Here is a 23,433-nt window from a genome sequence, read left to right as displayed (position 1 = left end):
TATATCTCAAATGCTAAACTGTAGTTTCTTAACAATTTTTTTTTATAATGCTGTTTCTCAAATTCACATTTCTCATGTTTCTCATCTCATGAAAATGACAACCTTTCCTTTACCAGGAGATTTCTAATGTAGGAATTTAGTGATGTTTACTCATTCTTTCAACTTAACCTGTTCTTCACATACTTCTGACTTTTGGTAAATGTGCCCATTTCCAACACAACCTTCTCCTTTTGTACACATAGTTTGCAGTAATACGCATTCCAATACTTATCACTTTTTCTACCTTTTTTCATATTTGCCCAAACTCCTGAAAGACCTTAGTCACTGCTGGTTGCAAAATAGCAGGCTGAAGCAGAAGGATGACGTGTGAACCCAGCATAATGGACTGTTATAAACATATATTTGCACCAACCAAAATGAACCAGTTAAACCGAATCCACTGGCGTGGGTTGATTTTTGTGTCGTCTGCCAACATGAGGCTTCATCGGATGGTTTGAACCTCTGCATTGTCACATACAGAATTTTCACAAAAAGATTAATGGTAGATTTTGTAACATAGTGCAAAGCGACTGAAATGTGTTCCAGAATGAGAAAAGTGTTGATGTTTTATAACAGTCTCAGGCCAAATCATGGATCCAGTGATTGATAACATGTGGAAAACATTTAGGGTTTGGTCAAATGCTTATGACTTTAGTCATTCCCCAATGCACTTCGTGGATCCTATTACCAGAGTTGACTACCATGAACTCAGTTCTCTCTAAGCTGATAACTATGAGTTCTATATTTGAGAGCCATATGGAAGGTTGTTCTGTAGGGTACAATTATCCTTAATTGTCAATCCAAGTATTTGACCTCAAGCTTTTGACCCTCACTTTATATAGAAATTTCCCAACAGAATACTCAGCACCTGTTTATTCGAGATGAATGGGAGATCAGACTGAGGCATTACATTTTCCTTGGGACACGATCTCCGAAACAAGCCCACCTTTCAGCCTGTCTGTCCTAACATGAATGATGTGAGCATGGCACTGAGGTAGCTGAGAGGTTTAAGAATTCACAAAGCCGCAGGAGTTTGACTATGTGTGTGTGGGAAATACACTGCTCAAAAAAATAAAGGGAACACTTAAAAAACACATCCTAGATCTGAATGAAATGAATGAAGTATTCTTATGAAATACTTTGCTCTTTACACAGTTGAATGTGCTGACAACAAAATCACACAAAAATGATCAATGGAAATCAAATGTATTAACCCATGGAGGTCTGGATTAGGAATCACACTCAAAATTTAAGTGTAAAAACACACTCCAGGCTGATCCAACTTTGATGTAATGTCCTTAAAACAAGTCAAAATGAATCTGTGTTGCTTCCTGAGTGGACACTATGATTTCACAGAAGTGTGATTGACTTGGAGTTACATTGTGTTGTTCAAGTGTTCCCTTTATTTTTTTGAACAGTATATATTCCTTGAAATGCATTACACATTTTCTCAGTATAGGTTCCATCATTTCACACCGCACACTCCTCTTCATGTTCACTTTTCATGACAGACAATGATCCCCTACTCTGCGCTCCAAACACTGCGTGGAATCGCTTTAAGCCGTACAGAGGAATGCGAATTGTTGTCAACACTGCACCTGACAATAGCATATGCTTCTATTAAAACTTGCTATTTTTAGTAAATGTTGTGCATTGCTGTGATCCCAACGCAGTATTTAAGATTGGACACTAAGCCGTGCCATGATGAATTATTTTATAATCTGCCCTTCTCCAAACATTGTGCGAGAGAATTTGCTTTAGTAAATAATAAATCCACATTAGAGCACAGTTGTTGCTATATTTGTACTTGTAATGGCACTATTAGTATACTATTAGCATTGATTACACATTTATCCCTTGCCAGACTTCAATAACAAGTATTGAGTACTATTGTAAAATACATGATCTATTTATTTATTTATTTTACATTTTAAAACCCTTTGACAAAATCACCCACAGTGACAGCTGAAAACCAGGAAACTTAAGTTGCATTTTCAGCGATAATTGCTGATCGATATAAAGTCTTGTCTGTAACCGCCATGTGCACAATTTTATTTTTGGACTTTTTATGCTCAAAAGGTTTAATTCAACACTATACAACATTTTTTTTTTTTGGGGGGGGGATGTCTGGAGCATTTTCTTGTACTACAGGACATATAGACAGAACACTGAAAATCTTTTTTTTTTTTTTCTCGCTATGATTTAGAGTCTCTGGAAAGAGAAAATAAAGGGGGAGTGATTTTGGAGGGGAGGGGTGTATCTTAAGGGGTGATTTTTAGCAATTGCCCAGCCAGAGTGCTTCCATCAGTTTCTAACTCTGTGACACTGTGTGATCATCTGGCTCTGGTGGATATTTATAACCCTCATTCACCTCTTCTGTTTCTGAGCGCTCACCCCTGCCCCCTTACCCAGGCTTGGTTTGCCGTTCCGCCTCCCCTGGACACAGGAGAACAGGCTGACGGATCCAAGCAGCAGGCATAGCCTGTCAAATCTCAACACAAGATTGAAACAAGCCAGTTCAGAGCAAACAAACAGGAGCCTCTTTTGTCAACTTCCCCCCCCCCACCCTTTGTGTATCCAGCTTTCTTTTTCTTCACCCGCGTGCTCGATCCCTCTTTTTTTTTTTTTTTAACGATTCTTAGATGAAGATCATACCTGGTAGGTCACCAGCGTGTGGGGTTTCTGTGGCTTGTGTGTGGCTAACTTTCTGGATGGCTAATGGCTGCGTGGAGTCTTGTTGTGTTCCAAATGGGTGTAAGCACACACACACACACACATACACACACACACATACGCACGCACACAAAAGCAACAAGACAAACAAAAAACACACACAGGGTTCTTATCGGACAGAAAAGCAGCTGGCAGCTTTCGCAGCTCAGATTGTATTCCATTTTTAAACGTGTCCACAATGTGACTGGAATAATGAGTGCAGTAGAACGTGTTTTTTTTAATTGTTTGTCATATGTTGGTATGTTTGGAAGTGGCGTTGCTTATTAAAAATAATGTTGGGTTAGTGCATGTCAGAGACACATGTGCCAATCAGAAGTTGCTGCGATCTCTTAGATCCTCTCGACTGTGTTTATTGTTGAGCGGTGTGTTGCGTAAGACGTTCCATGTTTTTAATAACAGCGTCACCTGTTTATTTAATGCAGATAATTATATACGGTCTCAGACGCTTCACAATATTCTAGGATGGTATCAAGGATTTCCCAGGTTGTTACCACTCTTGACAAACTGCATCAAACAATAACATGAGATAAGAATAATCCTAGGCCATTAAGGCACATCTTTTTCAATTGTTTGTGTTCTTGTTTATACCTTTAAACTGCAAGGAAGTGGAATTGTGACACGAGCATGAACAGCAGAGACCAATAACAAGTTTTCTGTGATGCAGCGGGGGAAGGGTCGGAGTTCTTTACTGCCTATTTTTTAAAAATGTGTCTGGCATGCCTAAGCCCCACACCCCCTGCTCATGAACGACCCACCTGTCACCACGGCCCCAAGCTCATCCTCTTTGCATTTGTGTACCCGGACAAATGCGTTCACCCCCCCCACAACTCCCCCCACTGCGTTAGGGGATTTGCTTATATTGTGAAAGTTGAAAAAAACAAAAGCAATAACGAGGTGAGAGGGTTGCAAGATATTTGGCTTCATGTTGCAGAGAGCCAAACCCTCAGAAGCCCAGTTCCAGTCTCCCTGAATGTGATTTGCTTGTTTTCCAATGGTGGCACAACAACGCCTCAGGGTGGCCTCCTCCTCAACCTGTCTCATCTTGTTTTTTCAAGTATCATCAAGCTGTGCGAAAGTGTCTTCCATGTTACAGCTCCTTCCTGTTACATGGCTTTTTTTTTTTTTCCCCTTCAACAATGGCACTTGTGTAGGCTCATCTTTCGAGCATTTTTTTTTTTAAATCATTATTTTCATTGTTTTTACCATGTGAGATTCAGCGTACAGAAGCATAACATTTACCAAAAACCTAAAATACCAAATATTTGTTTCATTATCCTTTTTAGTTGCATTTGTTTTATTCATCATCAAATAGGCAGCTTCCAATGAATCAAAATGCAATTGTTGATAGCCTTAGTAATTCATGGTATTGACAACATAGAACAATTAAGTCTGAACATTGTTTTCGCTTATAATGAAAATGTTGAAAAAAAAAAGAAAATAAGTTACTTTATAGATGTCGTTGACTAGAATTTCCCGGTTAAGGAGTCCGTAATGGAAGTAATCCTTTTCCCTCCTTTATGGCATCTGTCCAAGTTAGCTTTCTCTTTCACGTTCTCTCTTTTATTCTAAACTGACTTCACAAAGTTTTGTCTGTTTGTATTTTTTTTTTTTTATTATTTTATAAAGTATAGAATGGAGCTGCTATTCATAGAGATCTGAGCTCTTATATCCAGCCCTGTCATGACGCTCTTTGGTCTTAGCTGCCCCCCCCCCCCATGTTTTTTCTCTGGCATTACTTTGTACACTGACAGCTCTTTAGGTCACCAGCACCGCAGTTTCAGTTTTCACTTATAACAGCCGTGAGATCAGACAAGCCACCGGGATTCTATCTACATCTGACATCTGACTGCTGTTCCGTCACCGCATGGCATACTGTGTGTACACCGCTTGGGAGTATGGATATTGACATTCTCCCAGGCTTACGTTGGAATAGGGTCATCGTAAAGGGCACGCGGGTGTCATTGTGTTAGACTGAGAATATTCTGTGACGGACACGATGCATCTCTCAACAAGTATGAGACGCCGGTGTTTTTAAACTCCCCTTAAATGACACGTGAAAATTGTTTTTGCATCCTCATTTGTCCGTCTCCGCTCAGGTCACAGTTATTTATTACTTTGCGCTGAGCCAATTGAAGGTATAGTCAGTTTAACGGTGCCAGAAACACCCCGTTAGAAATGAATATAAACCCGTAAAGGGCTGTGTGGACCGTGGTGGTTGAGCTCTGGCACTGACTTTGGCCCAGTTCGTGGAAAAGCCAGCCGTTTTTTTCCAGTAAACCACTCCTCCTCCCGTGGAGCAACAACACGCACACACAAATTCATGCATCTTAAACACCTAGAGTGGAGAGGTCCAGTTGGATATGAGTCATAACATACACAGAACCGACCACAGGGCTTTGGATAAGAGTGGTTGGGCCTCTGAGAAGATTAAATGAACACTGTTGAGAGAGCTGTATGCCCCAGTAGGTTCATACGAGTTCTGTCGTTTCGAGCCGATGTTACTTATGAGACCATGGAAACACATCCGGTACAAATCCGGGAGTTTATTTATAACCCTATTATACATTTCTTAATACTCATCGTTCTATATACATTGCCAGAGGAATCATTTCGGCAAAAGACATCAGACCCTTGACTCAAAATAAGGCCATGTGATATCAGTTATTCCCAAGTCATTACTCACGGCTCTTTTTCACACCGTGCCAGTCAGTGGAGTTGAGGATGACGTGTGGAAAGTTAAATGCGAGAACCCAAACCCCTGCCTGCTTGTTTTTGCTGGCGATATTTTTTCAACTGCTGGGCATTCAGTTTTTGGGATAAGGTTAAGTACACTAAAGTAAATAAATTCTTTATCAATCCATGTAACTCCATATTACAAATGTCACTTTAGCTTAATTACAGAGCAAGACATAAAAATTGCCTTGATGTTCTTTCTGAAACAACAAGATTATTTCTAACTCGCCCAATACTTGCCTGGTAAATACATAGTCCTCTTTAAATGATTAATTTTTCTTACTTTTTCTTTGGAAATTTTCTCCATTTGTATGTTTGTAGGGGGTGTGCGGGAGAGTGTGTGTGTTAGTGGTGCTATACAGTATTGTCTTCGGATTATTTTATATGTACCAGTTGTGTATGTAATGTATGCAACTGTTTGCCCAGTAGAAAAATATTCACCACATTTGTTATTCATTTTTATTACATGGAATCTTCATAACATAGTTTAAAGTGCTCTGAGATTAAAAGAGAAACAGACCACAACAAAAAAAAATCATGTCTTCTAATCCCAAATACATCCGAGGATGCTCAAAGTATTAAATGAAATCACATTACATTTTGTGTAAGCAAGCTTTTATGAGAGGAAAAAAAATTAAAAGTATCTGGTAAGAAATCGGTTGTTCTTTCAGTGCGACGTGCGCTGTTCGGTTTCCTATATGCCAATTGGTCATAGGTCACTATGCTGTAACAAGAGAACATGGAATATTTAGGTCACTTTCCTTTTTAAATGTGGGAAAAGGTCAGACGTGCCCAGTCATAAATTGACACATTTCTAATGTGTTTTCACCAACCATAAAACGATCGCGAGGTGAATTTAACATACTAAACATGATTCATTTGTGTTTGGTTTTTAAACACATCATCTATCTATGTGTGCAATACATTTGTGAATTGTATTCTAAGTTCACAATTGCTTCCAAAAAAAAAATCCATGAGAAATGACATGGTGGCGCGCAATGGTTAGCGCTTCCGTCTAATAGCAAGAAACTCCCTGGTCCGATTCCAAGAGGGGGGCCTCGCTGTGCCGAATCTCCATGTTCCTTCCGTGTCTGCGTGGTTTTCCTGCGGGTTCTCCGGTTTCCTCCCACGGTCCAAAAACATGCAGTAGCTTCATTGGAGACCCTAAATTGCCTCGACGTGTGAATGGTTGTCTGTCTTTATATGCAGCGTTGTGATTGACTGGCGGGGGTTCAGGGTGGACACCGCCTCTTTCTCAATCACAGCTTGGCACCCCTGCAACCCGGAGTGCAGGAGAGTCTTAATAGATAATGAAAGGATTAATGTATGAGAAAGCGTCTATTTTGCATGCAGTTGAACAGTAAAGAAACAGACGTAATTTACAAAACCCATAATGGCCTGAGGGGCTAACACACCTTCCCTTTATTTGCATATATATTCAAAATACATTGTTTTTATTGGCATTGATCACATTCTAGTTGGCCCAGAAATGTTCACAGACTTGACGCAGATAATCTTATGCATGCCTGAAGGGAAACTGCCGCTGGATGATTTGAATATTACATGGATTTATTAAATTTGGAGTGCAGGGCAGACGATGCGACAGTGAGAAAGTGGTTTTATGTCTTTCCAGCTGGCAGAGTGTCTCTCACAGCGAAAGGGCAAACGGTAAATCCTGTCAGCAAAGGTGGATCACAATGGCTTCAATGCTGAACTTAGAAAGGGGGGGAGTCATCTGCTCATCTGCTTGGGATGAGATTACACTGACATTGAGGATTATATCTTTAAACGAAAGTGTCTTGTGTAGGTGAGTCGAGAGGAGAGGACTGGAGGGGTAGCGTGATCTTTTTTTTTTTTTTTTTTCCCCTGTATCTGAAAATCCACATGACTCTTTCTACTAAACTGCAGAAACATTAGGCCAAAGCTTGAGATAGTAGTTCCCACTTTTTGTTTATATAATATCAATCTTATGCAACTCGCTTCCTTCTGTGTGACAAACACATCCATTAACTTACTACATTTTGTCCAAAGGAAAGCAAATACTGAATTCTTCAGGCCAACAATTATGATTGAATTGGGCTTTGTTGAGTCCATTTTTATGAGTCCCTGCGGGATCTATATCTCAAAGATATGCATGCATTTGCCCCCAGTAGTTGTCTATAAATGTCAGAGTAAATAATATACGAGCAAACTGGGACCGGAAGGAATTCATGAATTACGGCCAATGAAGCATGAGCCAAAGACCCCTCTTAAGATAAACTGTGGGCAATCAGCTTAATTTATTTATATGTGTGTGTGTGTGTGTTTCCTTGAGTGTGTGTGTGTATGTATGTGTGTGTGGGCTGCAGATTTTCTGTGTTTTTTTAACTAGATTGGATTTATTTGATCTTTGTTACAGTGCTGTTATTGTTTTTCTTTATATCAGACTAATACAAGATATGGAATTTAGTTACAAGACATCATTTACATATATTTATCACTCTCAAAGCCATCAGTTGCCGTCGTCAATTTCGCCCCTGTTTTTGTTTCATATATTTTACTTAATAAATTACCCAGTTTTACATTTGGGATTTAACGGAAGAGCAAATTTTGTGAAACATAAAGTAACAGTCTGTTGTCTGGTGACATCTAGTGGTAACAATATTTAGCACTTGAAAGAGCTGCACTGAATGAATGAGTATGACAGAGTTTTGGTTGATATTTTCCGTTCTGTGTTAAATCCGTCAGTTATGGAAGACTCCTTAAACTAAAAATAAAGCAGTGACTAAGAGTCACTAAGTGCCCCAAAGCCACATGGTGCAGTGTGTATATTGTTGTAGTCATGGAAACATGCCTCAAGTTCCCCTTCTTTCCACAGCTACATGGCTGGTGAGACATAAAAAATTTTTTTTTTGGAAAACCAGGGGAAAAAAAAAAACCATGGGAATTCCATAAGTCCCAATAATGTATTCATAGAGGTGAGAGAAGGAAAAATGTTTAAATAAGCGGAAACATCCTTCATCTCAGCCATTTTTAAGGTTTGTCATGTATAAAATTGCAAAAAGTTGACCATTTGGAAGTATTTTGGAGGGGACGACAAACAGGACAATTACCAGCACCATGATTCATTATTGCTTTACTTAGCTTTGTAAATCATATTTAAAACAATATTTTCCCCAATTCCGTTGATGGTAGGAAAAATATATAAGATCTTTCTGCAGTACTTTTCATAACATCTTGATAGCACTCTAACTTATCTCAACATAACTGAGCTCTCTGACCTACAGAGGGAGACACATGCGCTTTTAAAGCCAATCAGTCCCACATTTCATCAAACTAGATCCAGTGATGGAGACACAAAAGCCTCTGAAGGTCAGCATGAGCTATTTTAAAACTCAGCTGCTGTAGTTGATCCACACGCTGGTTTATTCCGAGTTAAAGTTGCCTAATGGCTTAGTCTCTACAGCTAATGCTGAAAACGACACAATTATTTTGTTGTCAGGTTTGAATTAACGTGACTTTGTCAGTGTTTCTCCAACACATGTCAGCATTCTAAAATTAAGTTTTTGTGGAATAAATGATTCATTTCCTGCGACGGCATCAACATTTAATGATCAGAATCATAATATTTTCTAATGTCAGATATACAGTTAATTCACTCCTATTGTTTTCTCTCTCTTCAGAAATAGTGCAACTCATTTCCAAGTAATTCCATAAATACTTGATAAAAATCATCAATCCAAGTCACCATTTAGGTGGCGTATAATGTAAATATATTCATGTGCCTTGTGACTTTTAGCCATGTTCTGAAAATTGCTTCCATAACATAGTATTTCTGATGTATGTACTCAAAATGGCATGTTATTATCCATTGTTCACACAACTTTGCAAAAATTTGCGGTAATATGAATCGGTGTTTGCTGTGACTCATGTGCCAGCTATGTTGCCCCCCCGCCTTCAGCGATCGCAGCTCTTTTTCACAAACCAATAGTTAACCTGGGTTATGTCGGGTCACTCCTACTGAGATTAGTGCTCTTTTACTGTGAGGTGGGGTTAAATACCACAGTTACACTAACACTTTAACCTCAGAGGAGCAAATGCAGGGCGGGTTTCTGAAAGAATTTTGAAAGATAACAGAAAAAATGAAGATAATGTTTAAATTATCATATAAAGCAGCTTTCTTATAATTACAGTTGATCCCCACTGTTTTCCTTTTGTAACCTGCTATCTCTGTTGCAGTTCAGCATTTTTCCAAAATGTGACATTTTCTTTATTCTGTAGTTTCCTAGTTGGAGCCATAGGGCTTTAAATGCAAATGTATCTTACTTATAGTTAGTATCACACCTACTGGTGTGATGTGAATGAGGTATGAAAACAAAAGTTCAACTTAAAGGGAAGAAGAAGAAATAATTCATCCATTTGACTATTCACGTGTGCACACGTGCATTCTGTTCTTGTCATTTGAGAATTACAAATTTCTGTTGAGGTTTTGACATTTTCTTTAGTCTCTGTAATATTGCAATTTGGTGTGGGGATTTTTTTTTTTTTTTACCAGAAATATGCTAGTGTTTTGCATTCCATCACTTTCCATTATCTTACTTTTGCAGACTTTTACCAATGCAATAATCACAAATGACAGGTGAGGCCGATGATGATGGCGTTCAGTTCGGGGTTACTTTTCTCACCATTTAGGGAAGATGTCAACGGGTGGTCCTGTGAGAGAATTTAGCAATACAAATGTTTAGACAAAGTGAAAATGAAGTTGAACCACACTCAATCAGATTTACCAGGACCAAGTGTGGCCGGTCTGTCCGCAATCATCCTTACTAAATGCCGCATTCATAAGTCGCACTTTGCAGCACTACTTAGGTTTGTATCTAATTTCTGCCTTCTTTCTCTGAGGGTATTTTCTTTCCAATCAAAATTGTGTGTTCAGGCGGTAGAGAAAGTTTCATGGTCACTGATTTTATTAGACTTCACCCTGCCATGCATTATAAAACAGTGTGTATCAAAGAAGCAGACCAGACACTAGACTGAGATAATTATTGTTCAAAACAAACATATTTGAGGGAAATGAAACTAACGCAGCCGTAAAAGCAAAGTCATATCTCTGCCTTTCTAAATCATCAATCCCCAAACTTATCATCTGGAGAAAAATACTTTCTTACCATATTTTTTTTACACGGCTCCTGTTGCTTGTGCTGTATAAACCCCCCCAAGTGTCCCATTTGGAACTGATGAAGATAGATCAGGGTTGTAGTGTAATAAGCATGTTGAGACCTTAATGATATGTCTCTATTTGGAGGAATGATCTCATGACTTTAGATGTTCCACGGTTTCTGCATCCATTCAGCTTGCTGAGAAATCCAGGCAGCACAGCTTCTGCTAGAAGCTCCACTGCTAATACTAGACAAAAAATATAGCATGTGTCGTTTACTCAGAATCAGATACAAAGTCAAAACTTGTCGACTCGAATGTTTTTAGTCATGTTTAAAGGGCAGCACGGCAGAGCCTACACAGAACCAGCACAATGAGACATACAGTGTACTCTAAGGTACAAGACCATACCATATGAATAAATGCATTTTTATCTTTAATGCCCCTCAATTTTTGCATTCAATTTTTTTTCTCTCTATTTTTTGGATCTATGTCCCTACCCACTTGCCACACCTAAATTCCTGAACCTGTCCAGACTTTTCCCTGAAAATGCAAAGGTGTGTCTCTTGATGTGCAGACATTGCTGAAAATGAGCCATCATCCAATAGACCCCTCCCACCCACCCACACAGACACACACACACTTAAGCATAGATTGGATCAACATTTGCAGAAGTGTGTGCGTGTTTGTACAAGCTGCATCTTACATCCCGCACCCTGAAAGCAAAAGTGCTTTTAGCTCTGTGATAAAGCAATGTCAGTCAGGATGCAGGAGCGGGCTATATACTCGCCTCAGAGGTTGACACACCCAACCCTCCAGTTTAGCTGTCAGTCCTTATTGGGTACCAGTACGTAGTTACTGCTTCGATAAGCCCCTGTCTGGTGATTTAAAAAAAATCTAGTTGCAAAGAGTTTACAATTGTAGGTGATTATTGAAGAGAAGTGAGCTTAGATTTTAAAAATGTATACATTTCAAAGAATGAAATAAAAAAATGGATATCCTAACCAAAATTTGACTGGCAGATTTTGGTTCTCCTTGTTATACTGGCTGTCACTTAGACCCTATTGAAAAAAAATTAAAATAAAAAAAAAATGGATAATTTCAAAATACATGTGTTGGTAAACATCTCATCTCACAGAATCTCATTATGAGTTTCATTGCTAAAAATAGAATCGTAAAAAAAATCTGAACTTTTCAAAGAGGTAAAGCTGCCACAGATTTTTTGCACCCCGAAGGGCAAGTAGGATGGGGTTCATTTGATGTATAAGATTAAATAAAATCCCCCAAATACAGGAAATGGGATTTTAGATTTGGAAGTGATAGTTACTGTCTGGCCACAGCAAGTCAACCGCCATCGCAAGTGCAACAAACACACTTTACAAAACTGTGTTGTGAACTGAGTGGTGTGTTTAAGAAGTCTATTGATCAGCAGCAGCCCGGAAAAGGAAAGACATGAATCTTAATGAATACATATTTGTGATGCAATGTAGTAAGTAGTATTAGGTGTGGTCTTATATCACTATCTGGAGTCTGTGGCGGCCCTTCCCTAAAAAAAAAAAAAAAAAAAACAATCTCACCCTCAGATCTTCCCACTTATTCATCACAATGAGTGTCAGAGGAAAATACCGAGAAGCAATGATTAACCGAAAGACGTCTCTCTGTGTGTCTGTGCACGTAGGATTGTGACTGAATAGATCCAATAGATCCACATGTACTATCGGTAAAATACGAACATATTTCTGCACAGATTCTTTCGATTAATTATTTATATGATTATTATCTTTACAATACCCACCTGAGTCAGCAGGGTGAGTAGGTTATCTTGTGCAAACGGAGCAATGAAGCGATAATAAATACTGGTTACCAACGCCACACCCTTCTTCATTTCTCGCTCACTCTGATGTAATATGGCACCCAGCAAGAGGAAGAGGTGTGTTCCGAGCCCTACCCACCATGTCCTCTACACAGAAGCCTACCGCTGAATACACACCCACACATTATAGGGGGACAGGCCTGAACGTTTAGCCCACAGCCATCATTTACCATGAAAGGCAGAGAGTAAGCGGGAGAAAAAGGGGAAGGGAAAGGGGAAAAAAAAAAACCAAGGCAGTCCAAAAACAGTCAATGAAGGAGTGAAGGCATTTGGAGGAAAGAGCAGTCATAGATTTGTTATTGAGTGGCTGGATCCTACCTACAGATAGGACTGCGTTCGGTGGGACAAATCAGCAGCTAGACAGAGGCAAGGACATCTCCCATCTGGGGGGAAACTTCCAAGTTTTTTTTATTTTTTTTATTTTGCCTGTAGGATTATTATTTTGCAATCTGGGCAGCAATGGCCTCTCCACAGCGGAGGTACAGGAATTTCTCCTCTGACAGCTTTGGAAGAGACAGGATACCCTCAGATGAAGTGTATTATCAAGGGATGTTAAAGGCTACAGACGGCAGGAAAGGTAACAGTACAATGGCATTTCATTGAAAATAGATCAATTGCTAAAAAAAAATAATAATAATAAAAACATCCTAATTGGAAGTCCAAATCGTTAAATAGTTATCATTACTGAGACACTGCTGGTAAGGAATTGTGAAAGTTTAAGGGGAAAAAAAAAATCATTTATTTCAGTTACAGTTCTTTCTGTCTGCCAGTTGGAGGTTACTTGCGATTGTAGTGTATAACACATCACCGGTCAAATGGGAAGATGTTGGTTCTTTACCCAAACGGTGACCTTGCAGTGACATACGTCTAACTATATCACAATCATTTCATTATTTTTTTCATGAATAATTAAAACAATTACATGCTTTTATTTTGATTTTGTCGATTCGCTTCTCACAATACCGAAACTTTCCGAAACCCGTTTGTGTTGTGTGTTGATATTTGATACTCTGAAAGGTTAACCCACCCCTATCAACAAACAAAGGCTCCATATGTTAAATGAAATGTCCTTTAGGAAATATCTCAGCCTGCAAATGAAACCGGAGAAGGTAACGTTATGCGGAAATAATGCAATGAGCCCAGAGTTAAACAGCACCTTTTTGATGTGACACAGCATTTTGGGAGACACCCCAGTGTTTTCAGATCACACCTAATGTATATGTGTGTGTATACATATACATTCCCCTTATATTCATGGAGTCATGGATACAGAGTTCCATAACATGTCTTGTACAAGATGAAAACCTATTGTGGAAAAAAGAAAAGTTTGATAACCTGTTCCTTTAAATTTATATGAGACTATACTCGATATCGATGCCAAGAGGTCATATCAGCAGAATGTGAATGGATTTAATGGCCGTATGAGTCAACAGAGGTGGATCATGAGTGTTGTGTAAGTGGTCAGACCATTCTGTAAAAGAATTCCTAATACGCCCCCTTTGATTTCCTGAGCTGGACATTGATGGATTAATGCCCATTATAAAAGTTGCAGTGACTCACCTTTAGTCCAGCGCAGACGCACAAATGGGCGTATGCAGTTTTGTTGTCTTAATGGGCGTGCTACTCACCACTTTCTTGTCGTTTCATGTTGAAAACGTGGTCCGTGCCATGTCTTGTGTTGAGCACCCAGACCGTCTCCCCACTTGTTCAAACAACACTTTGGCCTACGCTGGAATGAATCTGCGAGTTGCAATGATGACTTAGAGTGAAACACCTTAGTAACGTAGCGTCTCTTAGCCAAAGTACTCAGACCGCTATGATGCTCTGAAGATGCAGGCCTGCACAGTCAAGCTGAGATTTCTCCCCTAGTGATGCTTGTCCTGCTCATGATTAAACATACCTGCTCTCTCATGCATATTTCTGTACCAAAACAGACAGAAATATAATATAAACAAGCAATTGTAGACTTTAAACTGTCATTTTTCTTGGTTGGCTACGGATATTCAATGCCTCTCAACTTCTGGTGTTGTGTCTGTCTTCCGTAGATGAGCGGGATCGAGTACAGAAAAAGACCTTCACAAAATGGGTGAACAAGCACTTGATAAAGGTAAGAGGGGGGAGGACATTTCTATGTCAGCTTGAATTGAATTCACATATTTTTAGCAGAATTAACTATGTTTAGGAAAAGTATCCCTTCCACTTCATTGGAAACCACTTGAGCATAACCATTTGAATTCCCTCTTTTTCTCCAGGCTGTAGCTATTAAACCACAAGGAAGGGGGTTCATTGATAATACATTTGGAATAAATGTATCTATCTTCCTTTAAATCTACTGCACGCACTGTAATTAGAGCAGACTTTATTTACATCTGTGTTCCCTAAAATCCATGGGGATATTACGAGTTCCTCAGGTGAGAGCTGCTGGATTTAAGTTTGTTTTAGGTTAGTCAAGTTAATTGGATTAATTTTAAGTTATGTCCAGCCAAACTGCATGAACAACAAAGGGCTGGAAAAGCAATACATATCAAATTTTAAGTTAATATATAACTGTAACTGTCCAAGGGAATTACTGGTGTGCGTCGTTATCACAATTTAGCACAACATAACATACAAGTAGATGCAGGGACGGGCGTGATTATTGGTCCCGTTTACCCACACAGTGTTGGCTAATGGCTGATCCCAACCAAAAGCCATAAATTTAGCTGATGGGAAATTATGGGTAGGGAAGGACAATCTGTGAAAGCAGGTTTGTTATGTTTGTTTGATAGACCCGTGTGAACACTGAAAAAAAAACCCCTCCAAAATGTAAAAATGAGTGATTGGCCGCAATAAATTGTATTTTAATCCATCTCCGAACACAACACAAAGCCTCCCACCTGCACTCCCCTCCCAAATAAACACATGTGACCTTGTAATGTGTCATGTCTGACTTTTTCATTGAAATTACACAATAACGGAGAGGCTTACAAGAACGCTTATCCGTCATTACCTTAAAGTTGTGTAAACTACCTATCACCACATATCTCTTCTCACCTACTCCACTCACTATTCTCAAACTGAGGTCTGAAAGCCCTCTTTTAAACAGATTATAATGGGCCCACTCCCTTAACTGTCAAGTTTCTCATTTGGAGTGAAAAATTAGCTTTTGTAATGCAATACTGACCCCACCAGAGCAATAAATATACTCCCACTGCTATTCTTTTTTTTTTTTTTCCCAGTAAGGTTTTACCTCATTTAAAGCTTCTCGACATGCATCTCTCTCTCGACAGTTTTTCCTTTAGAAATGCAATAAGAACTTTAGAAACAGACTCAGCGCTAGAGAGGTTGATCATGCAGTACTCAAGCATTGTGCTACCAGTCTATGAGCACACAGTTTCTGGTTTCCTCTTGTATTCTCCCTGGATTTTAGAGGGTGAGTCATAGACATCTGGACTCACTTAGCTCTCGCTGAAAAGCCAAATAGTGGTGTCAAGCCAAAGCCCACGGTGGTTAAGGCCAACAGTAGCACATGTGCCGTGTCGACTCGTGGGTCTGGTTGCTACCTGCATCCGTGCCCAGCCTGAAGTCAAAGGGGTGCATTGACGCAGGCACAGTTACGTAAGTTAAGGTTTTTCGTCATAAGCGGGGCCGAAATTCTACATTGTAGAGATAAATTGTGAGGATGGATGTGCTAAATGTACTTGTGTTGAGTACGAGTGGCAATCCTGACATTGGGGCATGACCACATTTCTAAAAGGTAGAATTGTATTCTTTTGCTGACAGGGTGTTTCAGAAGTCAACTCACTTAATGTACGCAGTACTACTTTTAACATAGGTAGTTTAAAATGTGTTATATATAAGCAGTTACTAAGGCCAAGAGCATAGTGTTAACTGCATGGCTGTATATGAATGTTTTACTAAGGTTTACCTATTAAACTGATTTAGTGACTTAATGGTTGGCTTGAGGAAGCGGGAGGAAAAAAAAAATCATTTTGGAACAATAAGGTTTGTAGGTTCAAAAAACAATATCAGGATTACATCGCCTTGCATGTAAATAGATGATGTAAGCATTAGAAACATGAGCGAGAGGAAAAACAGTCATGTTTAATCGTGATCATCTTAAAGTTTGCAAAGCTGCTGTTTTGACATAGGGGGCGGTCGCAATCCATAACCGATCAGTCACTGCTTTTCTGCAAGTAAGAAATTCAATGGAGCATCAATGCAGGGGTGGCAAGTAGTTGAAAGTCACAAAATATCTTGTAATGGGTTTTGACTATCAATATGAGGGGCCGTTCTTAGCTGATTCAGTGGGTCACAATCTAGTATAAACTGACGCTGATAAGACTCCAGAGGATACGAGAGCTGAAGTCTGCAGATTATGCAACAATGGCGTGGAGGTTTTGTGCGCAGAGAGTGAACCCTGGTGGTCACCTGCACAACATCCCCGTGATGTATCCTCATCTCCGCTGCTTTTTGTTGATTCTTAGGATGTGTGCCAATGAAAAAAGTCAAATGTATCGAACACTGTTGTAACTTGCAAGGGAATTTACCTCTCATTCCATTTCAGGGTTGTAGCCTTTTTTCACTCAGCGAAACACACCCAAGAATGAAGTGTATTTTTTTTTTACTCTCATGTCATTAAAGAATGACTAGGTCAACTGAAATGTTTTATATTGAATAGCAAACTGTTTATCAGCATTCTTATTTTCCTTGTCATTACTTTTTTTTCCTCATTTTCCTCCATATCCTCCTCTTTCTGTTCTTTTTTTTCCCTTCAACATCCATTACTTCCCCATTTATCAACCTTTCCACACAGAATTGGAGGGTTGAGGTAGGTGAAGTGTTTTTTTGTAAGTTCTGTGCTTAGTCAGTGTTTGAAAGATTTGTGAGTACTGGCTCTGCATGGTTACACCCCCCCTTTTTTTCTGGTCACCCCCACTTTCTTTTCAGAAACATCCTCCCTGATTTTGCTTTGTCACAACATATTTTCAGGCTTGTCACTGGAATTAATCAACCACAGCACCCGATGAACGGCACACTTTTAGTTAAACTTTTAGTTTGGTTGCAGCCACAAAAACGATCAAAAAAAATGTGTGTTTTTTTTTTTGTTTTTTTTCATCCCACAATGCACATTTTAACCATTATGCTGGGTTTTTTTTTGTTATTTTTTGTAATCCATTGACCCATTATCAACCTACGGATGAACGCTGACACTTGGCATTCAGAGGGAAACTCAAGCTTCACTGCTGACGGCTATGCATTCTTGACCTGTGTAGAACTGTTCCCGCTGAGAGAACTCTTTAGTGCTTAAACCTGAACACAGCTCGGAAACATTTTTTGAGAGCCAATAACAACTGGCTCTGATTTGAAATCGTTTTACATGTTGCTATTAGCGTTTTAATGTCACGAGTTTTAAGTGTCTTCTGGATTTTTGAATTCAGGTGTGGGGTTTTATAATCAACATAAATACTGCCCCCCGTGTCGTTTCCATCAATCACAGTAAATGATTTTCTCAGCTTCAGCGGCTACTTTTATTAATGTTGGATGGAAGATGCTAAAAGTGCCTGATCTCAATGCCAAGTTGGACTGCAAAATACCAAGTTACTAGACTTTTTTTTTTTTTAAGCCAATATTTTCTTATCCTACTTGTTTGTGACTTATCTCTTTTTACCATCCCTTGTCTCCTGGCAGTCACAGCGTCATGTAACGGACCTGTACGAAGACCTTCGTGATGGACACAACCTGATCTCTCTGTTGGAGGTTCTCTCTGGGGAATCTTTGGTGAGTATTCTCTGCTTGACTTTTAGACCATGGAAAAGGCCCAACCTCTACTTAGTAGTTTCTAACCAGAAATATAATCCTCCCTAATTGTAATGCAAATATAAATTGTAAGCCAGTCATGAATCTCGTCCCTGAGGGAAAAAAATTCTCTACTACAGCCAAAGGGTTTGACCTGAACTTGGCTTTGCAAATCAAATAGCTTTTGGACTCAATCTTGAGTCATTCCAAGTCATTCTATTTTATTCTATGTTTTTAACCATGCATCTTCTGCCCTTCTATTGCTGTAACACACCAAGTTCTCAGCCGTTGCATGTCAGATTCCTTTTGTAGACAGTGATAGGAGGCTGCATTCTATACTCTGCGGCATAAACCCGTTTGAAAGCTTTGTGGCCGAAGATCATTGCTCTTCCAGCTGGCTCCTGCGCTGCAAATCGTGTAAAACATCTACGGCCTCAACTCAGTCTGTGTGTTTGTGAGCAGCCCTGGTCTCTGATCCACGGTTCTCCTTCTCTGCTTCTCTACCTCCAATTCCTCTCCCCTCTGCATCTTTTTTGCATCCTTTTAACCTTCTGCTGTGCGTGTTGACCTTTGGTTCCACCTCCTCTCTTTGCATTGCTCCTGCGGGGGCTAGCCAAGGGAGAAAGACACGGTGCGGCGCGTTCGGTTGGTGAGTGGGTTCATGAACTCCCGGTAGAAAATTGCCAAACATTATTCATCGGCGCTTTCCCAGTGATTTGGCTATGCATGGTTACTTGACCCCTGGGACAGCTAAAGATTAATTTGTTCTTTTTAATGTTTCTTTTATTCACTAACAGTCTTGTGGTAAACTTTTAACCGCTTGGCATAAACAAGAGTGATCGATAAGCCCGTCTGATAATTGGATTTCATGTATTTATTTTGTGTAATAGAATTATCATGTCTTTGGCTTTTCCTGTTTTATTTTATCGCTGTTATTGATGTTGCTGCTGCTATTTTTAAGGTTTTTTTATTATAAATCAATTTGGCTGAAGGGATACATTATGAGGTAAACTGCTCTCAGATGACTTCTATAATAGAAAAAAATTGGTGCCAATTTTGGCAATTTAAAAAAAACAAAAAAGAAGAAGCTCCAAATAATAACATGTTATTCTCTGAACATTGCAGATGCAATGAAAGCAAAAATATTTTCTAGAATTGAGAAATATATGTTTTAACTTTTTATATTTACCTGTATTCGTAAAACTGGAAAATATCGATCAGTCATCCCCGCATTTCTTTTGTCATTTCATCCTCCGTCATAGTTGACCCAGTAGTCAAATGTTTCTCCTCTCCTTATTCCTCAGCCTAGAGAGAAAGGCCGGATGAGATTCCACAAGCTGCAGAATGTACAGATAGCGCTGGATTTCCTCAGACACCGGCAGGTACGTTATATAAAATCACACTATTAATCTTAAAGGTTTTGACGCACCACCTTCTTGATGCATCATGATTCCGAAACGTGTTGTTTCATTAATAATCCTGTTCGCTGATAATCATGAATTCCCTGATAACAACCGTAACTATACTCTGTTTCCAGGTCAAGCTGGTTAACATCAGAAACGATGACATCGCAGATGGCAACCCCAAGCTCACCCTAGGGTTAATATGGACCATTATCCTCCACTTCCAGGTCTCCTCCGCTGTCAGTGTGGTGTTCAATTTTATTATCCCTCCGTACCTCTGTCTCTGGAATCTGCACCTGTTGGCTGCTACTTCCCACCTTTTTTTTTGGATCCAATCAGACTGGATATCTCTCTTCAAAATTGTTTTTCCCCCAAATACAATTTATTATCTAATTCTAGCCATTCATCTAGTATACTGCAAAGTTACCATTATCAAGTCATTAGATTTACATAATGAAAAAGAGGATTCCTTGAGACCGATACTGAGCAAATGAAAGCTGCATCAATCTGCAGAGTATCTTAATCTAGACATATTCTGCTCCGTTTAATAACACAATAACAGCAGATGCCTACTGTGGAACAGTTACCTGACGTTTTTTATCAGGTCCTTTTTGCTTCGAAAGCTTATTTAAATTCACTCCACTGGAGCTCAGCTTTTCCCAGTGCCTCAGGAAACTATTTTAGTTTAATAATCTCTGCATAGAATTAAGGACTAAAATGTTGTTAAGGGTGTGTGTAGATGAGTCACCGTCTCCCAGACTCCCCGAGGGGAAGTCAGTGGCAGATGAAACCACTTGTTGAAGTGCTACACACACAGCCACACCCATTAAACACACATTTAACCGAGGCATTGTGTTTTTCCCTTGAACTCCCCTAGCATGAGAAGAAGCTAACCTCTCTATGACTCTGGGTTAAGTTGAAATAATTCTGGTTCAAGTTGGTTAAATTTGATAAAAATGGTAAATGAGACATTATAGATTTGTTTTAGCACACATCCACACCCAAGTTCCCAAGCGCTAAATTATACTGAAGTGTCTATCAAGACTAGATCAGATAGTATCCAGCAAGCCGGGTCATCTTGCAACGGTGCATCAATCAATTTATCTCTGATCATGAATTATCTAATTGCAATCATGTCTCCTGAAGTTGCAAAACTTTTAATACGGTTTAAACCGCCTTTGTGATTAACCTTGGGTTTCACTCGATTCTGGTCGAACTTCATCCTTTAGTTTCCCTTGAGGACTAATTCACTTTCGCCTGTGTGTTTAATTATCCAACTCTCTGCCTGTCAAAATAAATTTTCATTGTTCTATCACAGATATCAGACATTCAGGTCAATGGCCAATCGGAAGATATGACAGCCAAGGAGAAACTGTTGCTCTGGTCCAAGAGGATGACTGATGGCTATCAAGGAATCCGCTGTGACAACTTCTCCACCAGCTGGAGAGATGGCAAACTCTTCAACGCTGTCATACATAAACACTAGTGAGTATTGTTAAGTTATAGGTAATAAAAAGAAATGGTGAGGAAAGGCCTCATGGGGTAAACTGTGAGGAGTAGATACAACCTAGCCATCTATGCATGAAATCATGATGTATCAGCGCAGCAACATCTTTCTAAATAAAATATATATTTTTTGTGAAACATGTACTTTTCTTTGCAATTAGCCTTTAGAACTTTCAGCTATTTGATTGTATTTATTTTAATGGGAACATATATTTAAGTATGTTGTATGCATAACTAATTATGTGAAGACTTTGACGTTCACTCATTAGGTTACTCTGCTGTTTAAAGAAAAGTCCCCTTTGGATATACTGTTGAGTTACTGAGCCCAACAGTTTAAATACAGCTTTAAACCTTTTGAACTGTTCTGGGTTTTTCAGAGTCCCACTAACATGCTTTGCTATTGGGAAATATAGAGCTACATCAGGCAGTATAGATATCACTGACATGATGATTCTTCTATTAAATTTGATGAGCTTACTTTGTTAGATGGGACTTATGATTAGAAAAAAAAATCATAATCCTCACAGCTGTTGTGCACTTCTGTCTCAGAATTAGTTCCCGAAGTTGGTCTACACATTATCATCCTGGGAACAGATTCTGCATATGTTTCTCAGGCGTTACGGTCAACGGTTACATTTTGCTGGATCTTTTTAGACGCTACAACACCAGGATTCAAGTAGAGTATCAGTAAGAACAGATGTGTTGGATGAGGGACATTAATATTCTTTGGTATTATTTTGAATTTTGAACTATAAAAGAGATGCCCACAGGGCCTGGTTTATTAATATGGACTTCATGCTTGCAAGTTGTTCACTCCTTTCATTTCTTTTGGGAGGCACCCAGTAAGGATCAGAAGCTCGGTTTCTCAACACCAGGGTTGTGGTATTGTTGTTTTTCTGTCTGTCTTAAAACCTGCCAACTGTTTCTGTCGCAGGATATGTTAATCAAACTTCTCCATCCCAGACACTGGTGCGCCAGGGTTTTTTTATTTTTTTTTATTTCATAATTTCATCTAAAAATGTAGGAATCACAAAAGTCCATGGAGACTTTTCTGTATCCTTAGAGGGCATTTTCATCATAGACTATAACAAAGTATAGTGTTCAATGTGAAACAATGCAAATATTTAATCAAATGATTCAATTACATTTTCTGAGCAATTCAAAAAATATATTTTACTGCTTGGAAAGAAATGCCTGCAAAACATGCACACTGTAAGTCAAAGTTAAAAAAGCAAACTCTTGGCTTTGTTGGTGGAACTTTGAGATCTGTGATAAATGCAAATAAACAGGACGGCATAGATATGTGAGCATGTCCACTTGTTCGCTGTCAAAGTCGGGCGAGAGATAAGCAATGAACTTCAACTTTTTAGATCTAAAGCTTTTGTTCTTAGAATTTATTTGTGGCTGGCTGCCAATTTCAAATCCCTCTTTCATTTTATTCAACCTAAAGATGCGTTAAAAAAATGTCAACTCTCGGTTGAAAAGTCAAGTTCTTTTGTAGATTTATCAGAAAACGAACAGGTTGGCGCTTAAATGGCTTTGAGCCATTGGCAATCCTTGAGTTTCAGTCTCCACTAACAATAATGTACATATGTCAGACCTTTGTTATTACTGATAAGCGCTGCACAAAATATGTTAATTTCTTTTTTTCTTTGCACATGTTTGAGCACAATATGTATCCAATGTATCGTGGCGCTATTGTTGATCAAATGTCCTTGTCTGTACTCCCTAGTCCACGACTTATCGACATGGGGAAAGTGTATCGCCAGACTAACCTGGAGAACCTTGAACAGGCCTTCAATGTGGCTGAGAAAGACCTGGGAGTGACGCGCCTACTGGACCCTGAGGGTAAGACGACTGCAAAGATGTTTTTATTTGATAGGGCATTGTCTAGTTATTTCCTCTTCTCTTATTTAATCTTGACAATGGAGTAAGTCACAAAATGGGTTCGTCTAAATACGGGAAGCGAATGTTCTTCTCTTCTCTCTGGTATTCAAATGAACAAAATAAATGAATAACAATTGTGCATGTAAAATGATAGATGATATAAAGTCTTCTTTTCATTGTAGATGTTGACGTTCCTCACCCTGACGAGAAATCCATCATAACTTATGTGTCATCCCTGTATGATGTCATGCCTCGCATCGAAGTACATGAAGGCTACAGAGCTAATGTGAGCAAAACACATATTTCTGTCGAAAGTGCTGTAAATAATATCAGCTCGACTGAGGT

At 39.2% G+C, this 23,433-nt stretch overlaps 1 protein-coding gene across 11 annotated transcripts in view; it reads left to right on the top strand.

Moving 5' to 3' along the window:
• Nucleotides 1–23,433, top strand: part of plecb (plectin b) — a 98,806-nt gene that overhangs the window by 48,926 nt on the left and 26,447 nt on the right. For 5 of the 11 annotated variants that reach the window (XM_086154627.1, XM_086154630.1, XM_086154629.1 and 2 more), the window contains exons 2-8: nucleotides 14,560–14,621; nucleotides 18,185–18,274; nucleotides 19,597–19,674; nucleotides 19,830–19,934; nucleotides 21,014–21,180; nucleotides 22,934–23,049; nucleotides 23,271–23,374. In XM_086154627.1, coding sequence (XP_086010753.1) covers nucleotides 14,560–14,621; nucleotides 18,185–18,274; nucleotides 19,597–19,674; nucleotides 19,830–19,934; nucleotides 21,014–21,180; nucleotides 22,934–23,049; nucleotides 23,271–23,374 — 722 coding nt within the window. Of the gene's footprint in view, nucleotides 1–2,621; nucleotides 2,698–2,749; nucleotides 13,092–14,559; nucleotides 14,622–18,184; nucleotides 18,275–19,596; nucleotides 19,675–19,829; nucleotides 19,935–21,013; nucleotides 21,181–22,933; nucleotides 23,050–23,270; nucleotides 23,375–23,433 lie in introns of those variants that run through there. The other 6 variants (XM_086154628.1, XM_086154626.1, XM_086154632.1 and 3 more) reach the window with 5 other exon arrangements.

The sequence above is a fragment of the Fistularia commersonii genome, chromosome 11 (genome assembly GCF_037954325.1).
Source record: "Fistularia commersonii isolate RoL2024-O1a breed Wild chromosome 11, RoL_Fcom_v1.0, whole genome shotgun sequence".
NCBI classification, from domain to species: domain Eukaryota; kingdom Metazoa; phylum Chordata; class Actinopteri; order Syngnathiformes; family Fistulariidae; genus Fistularia; species Fistularia commersonii.
The sequence above is the reverse complement of the archived record's forward strand: the minus strand, read 5'-3'. Positions and strand labels throughout refer to the sequence as shown.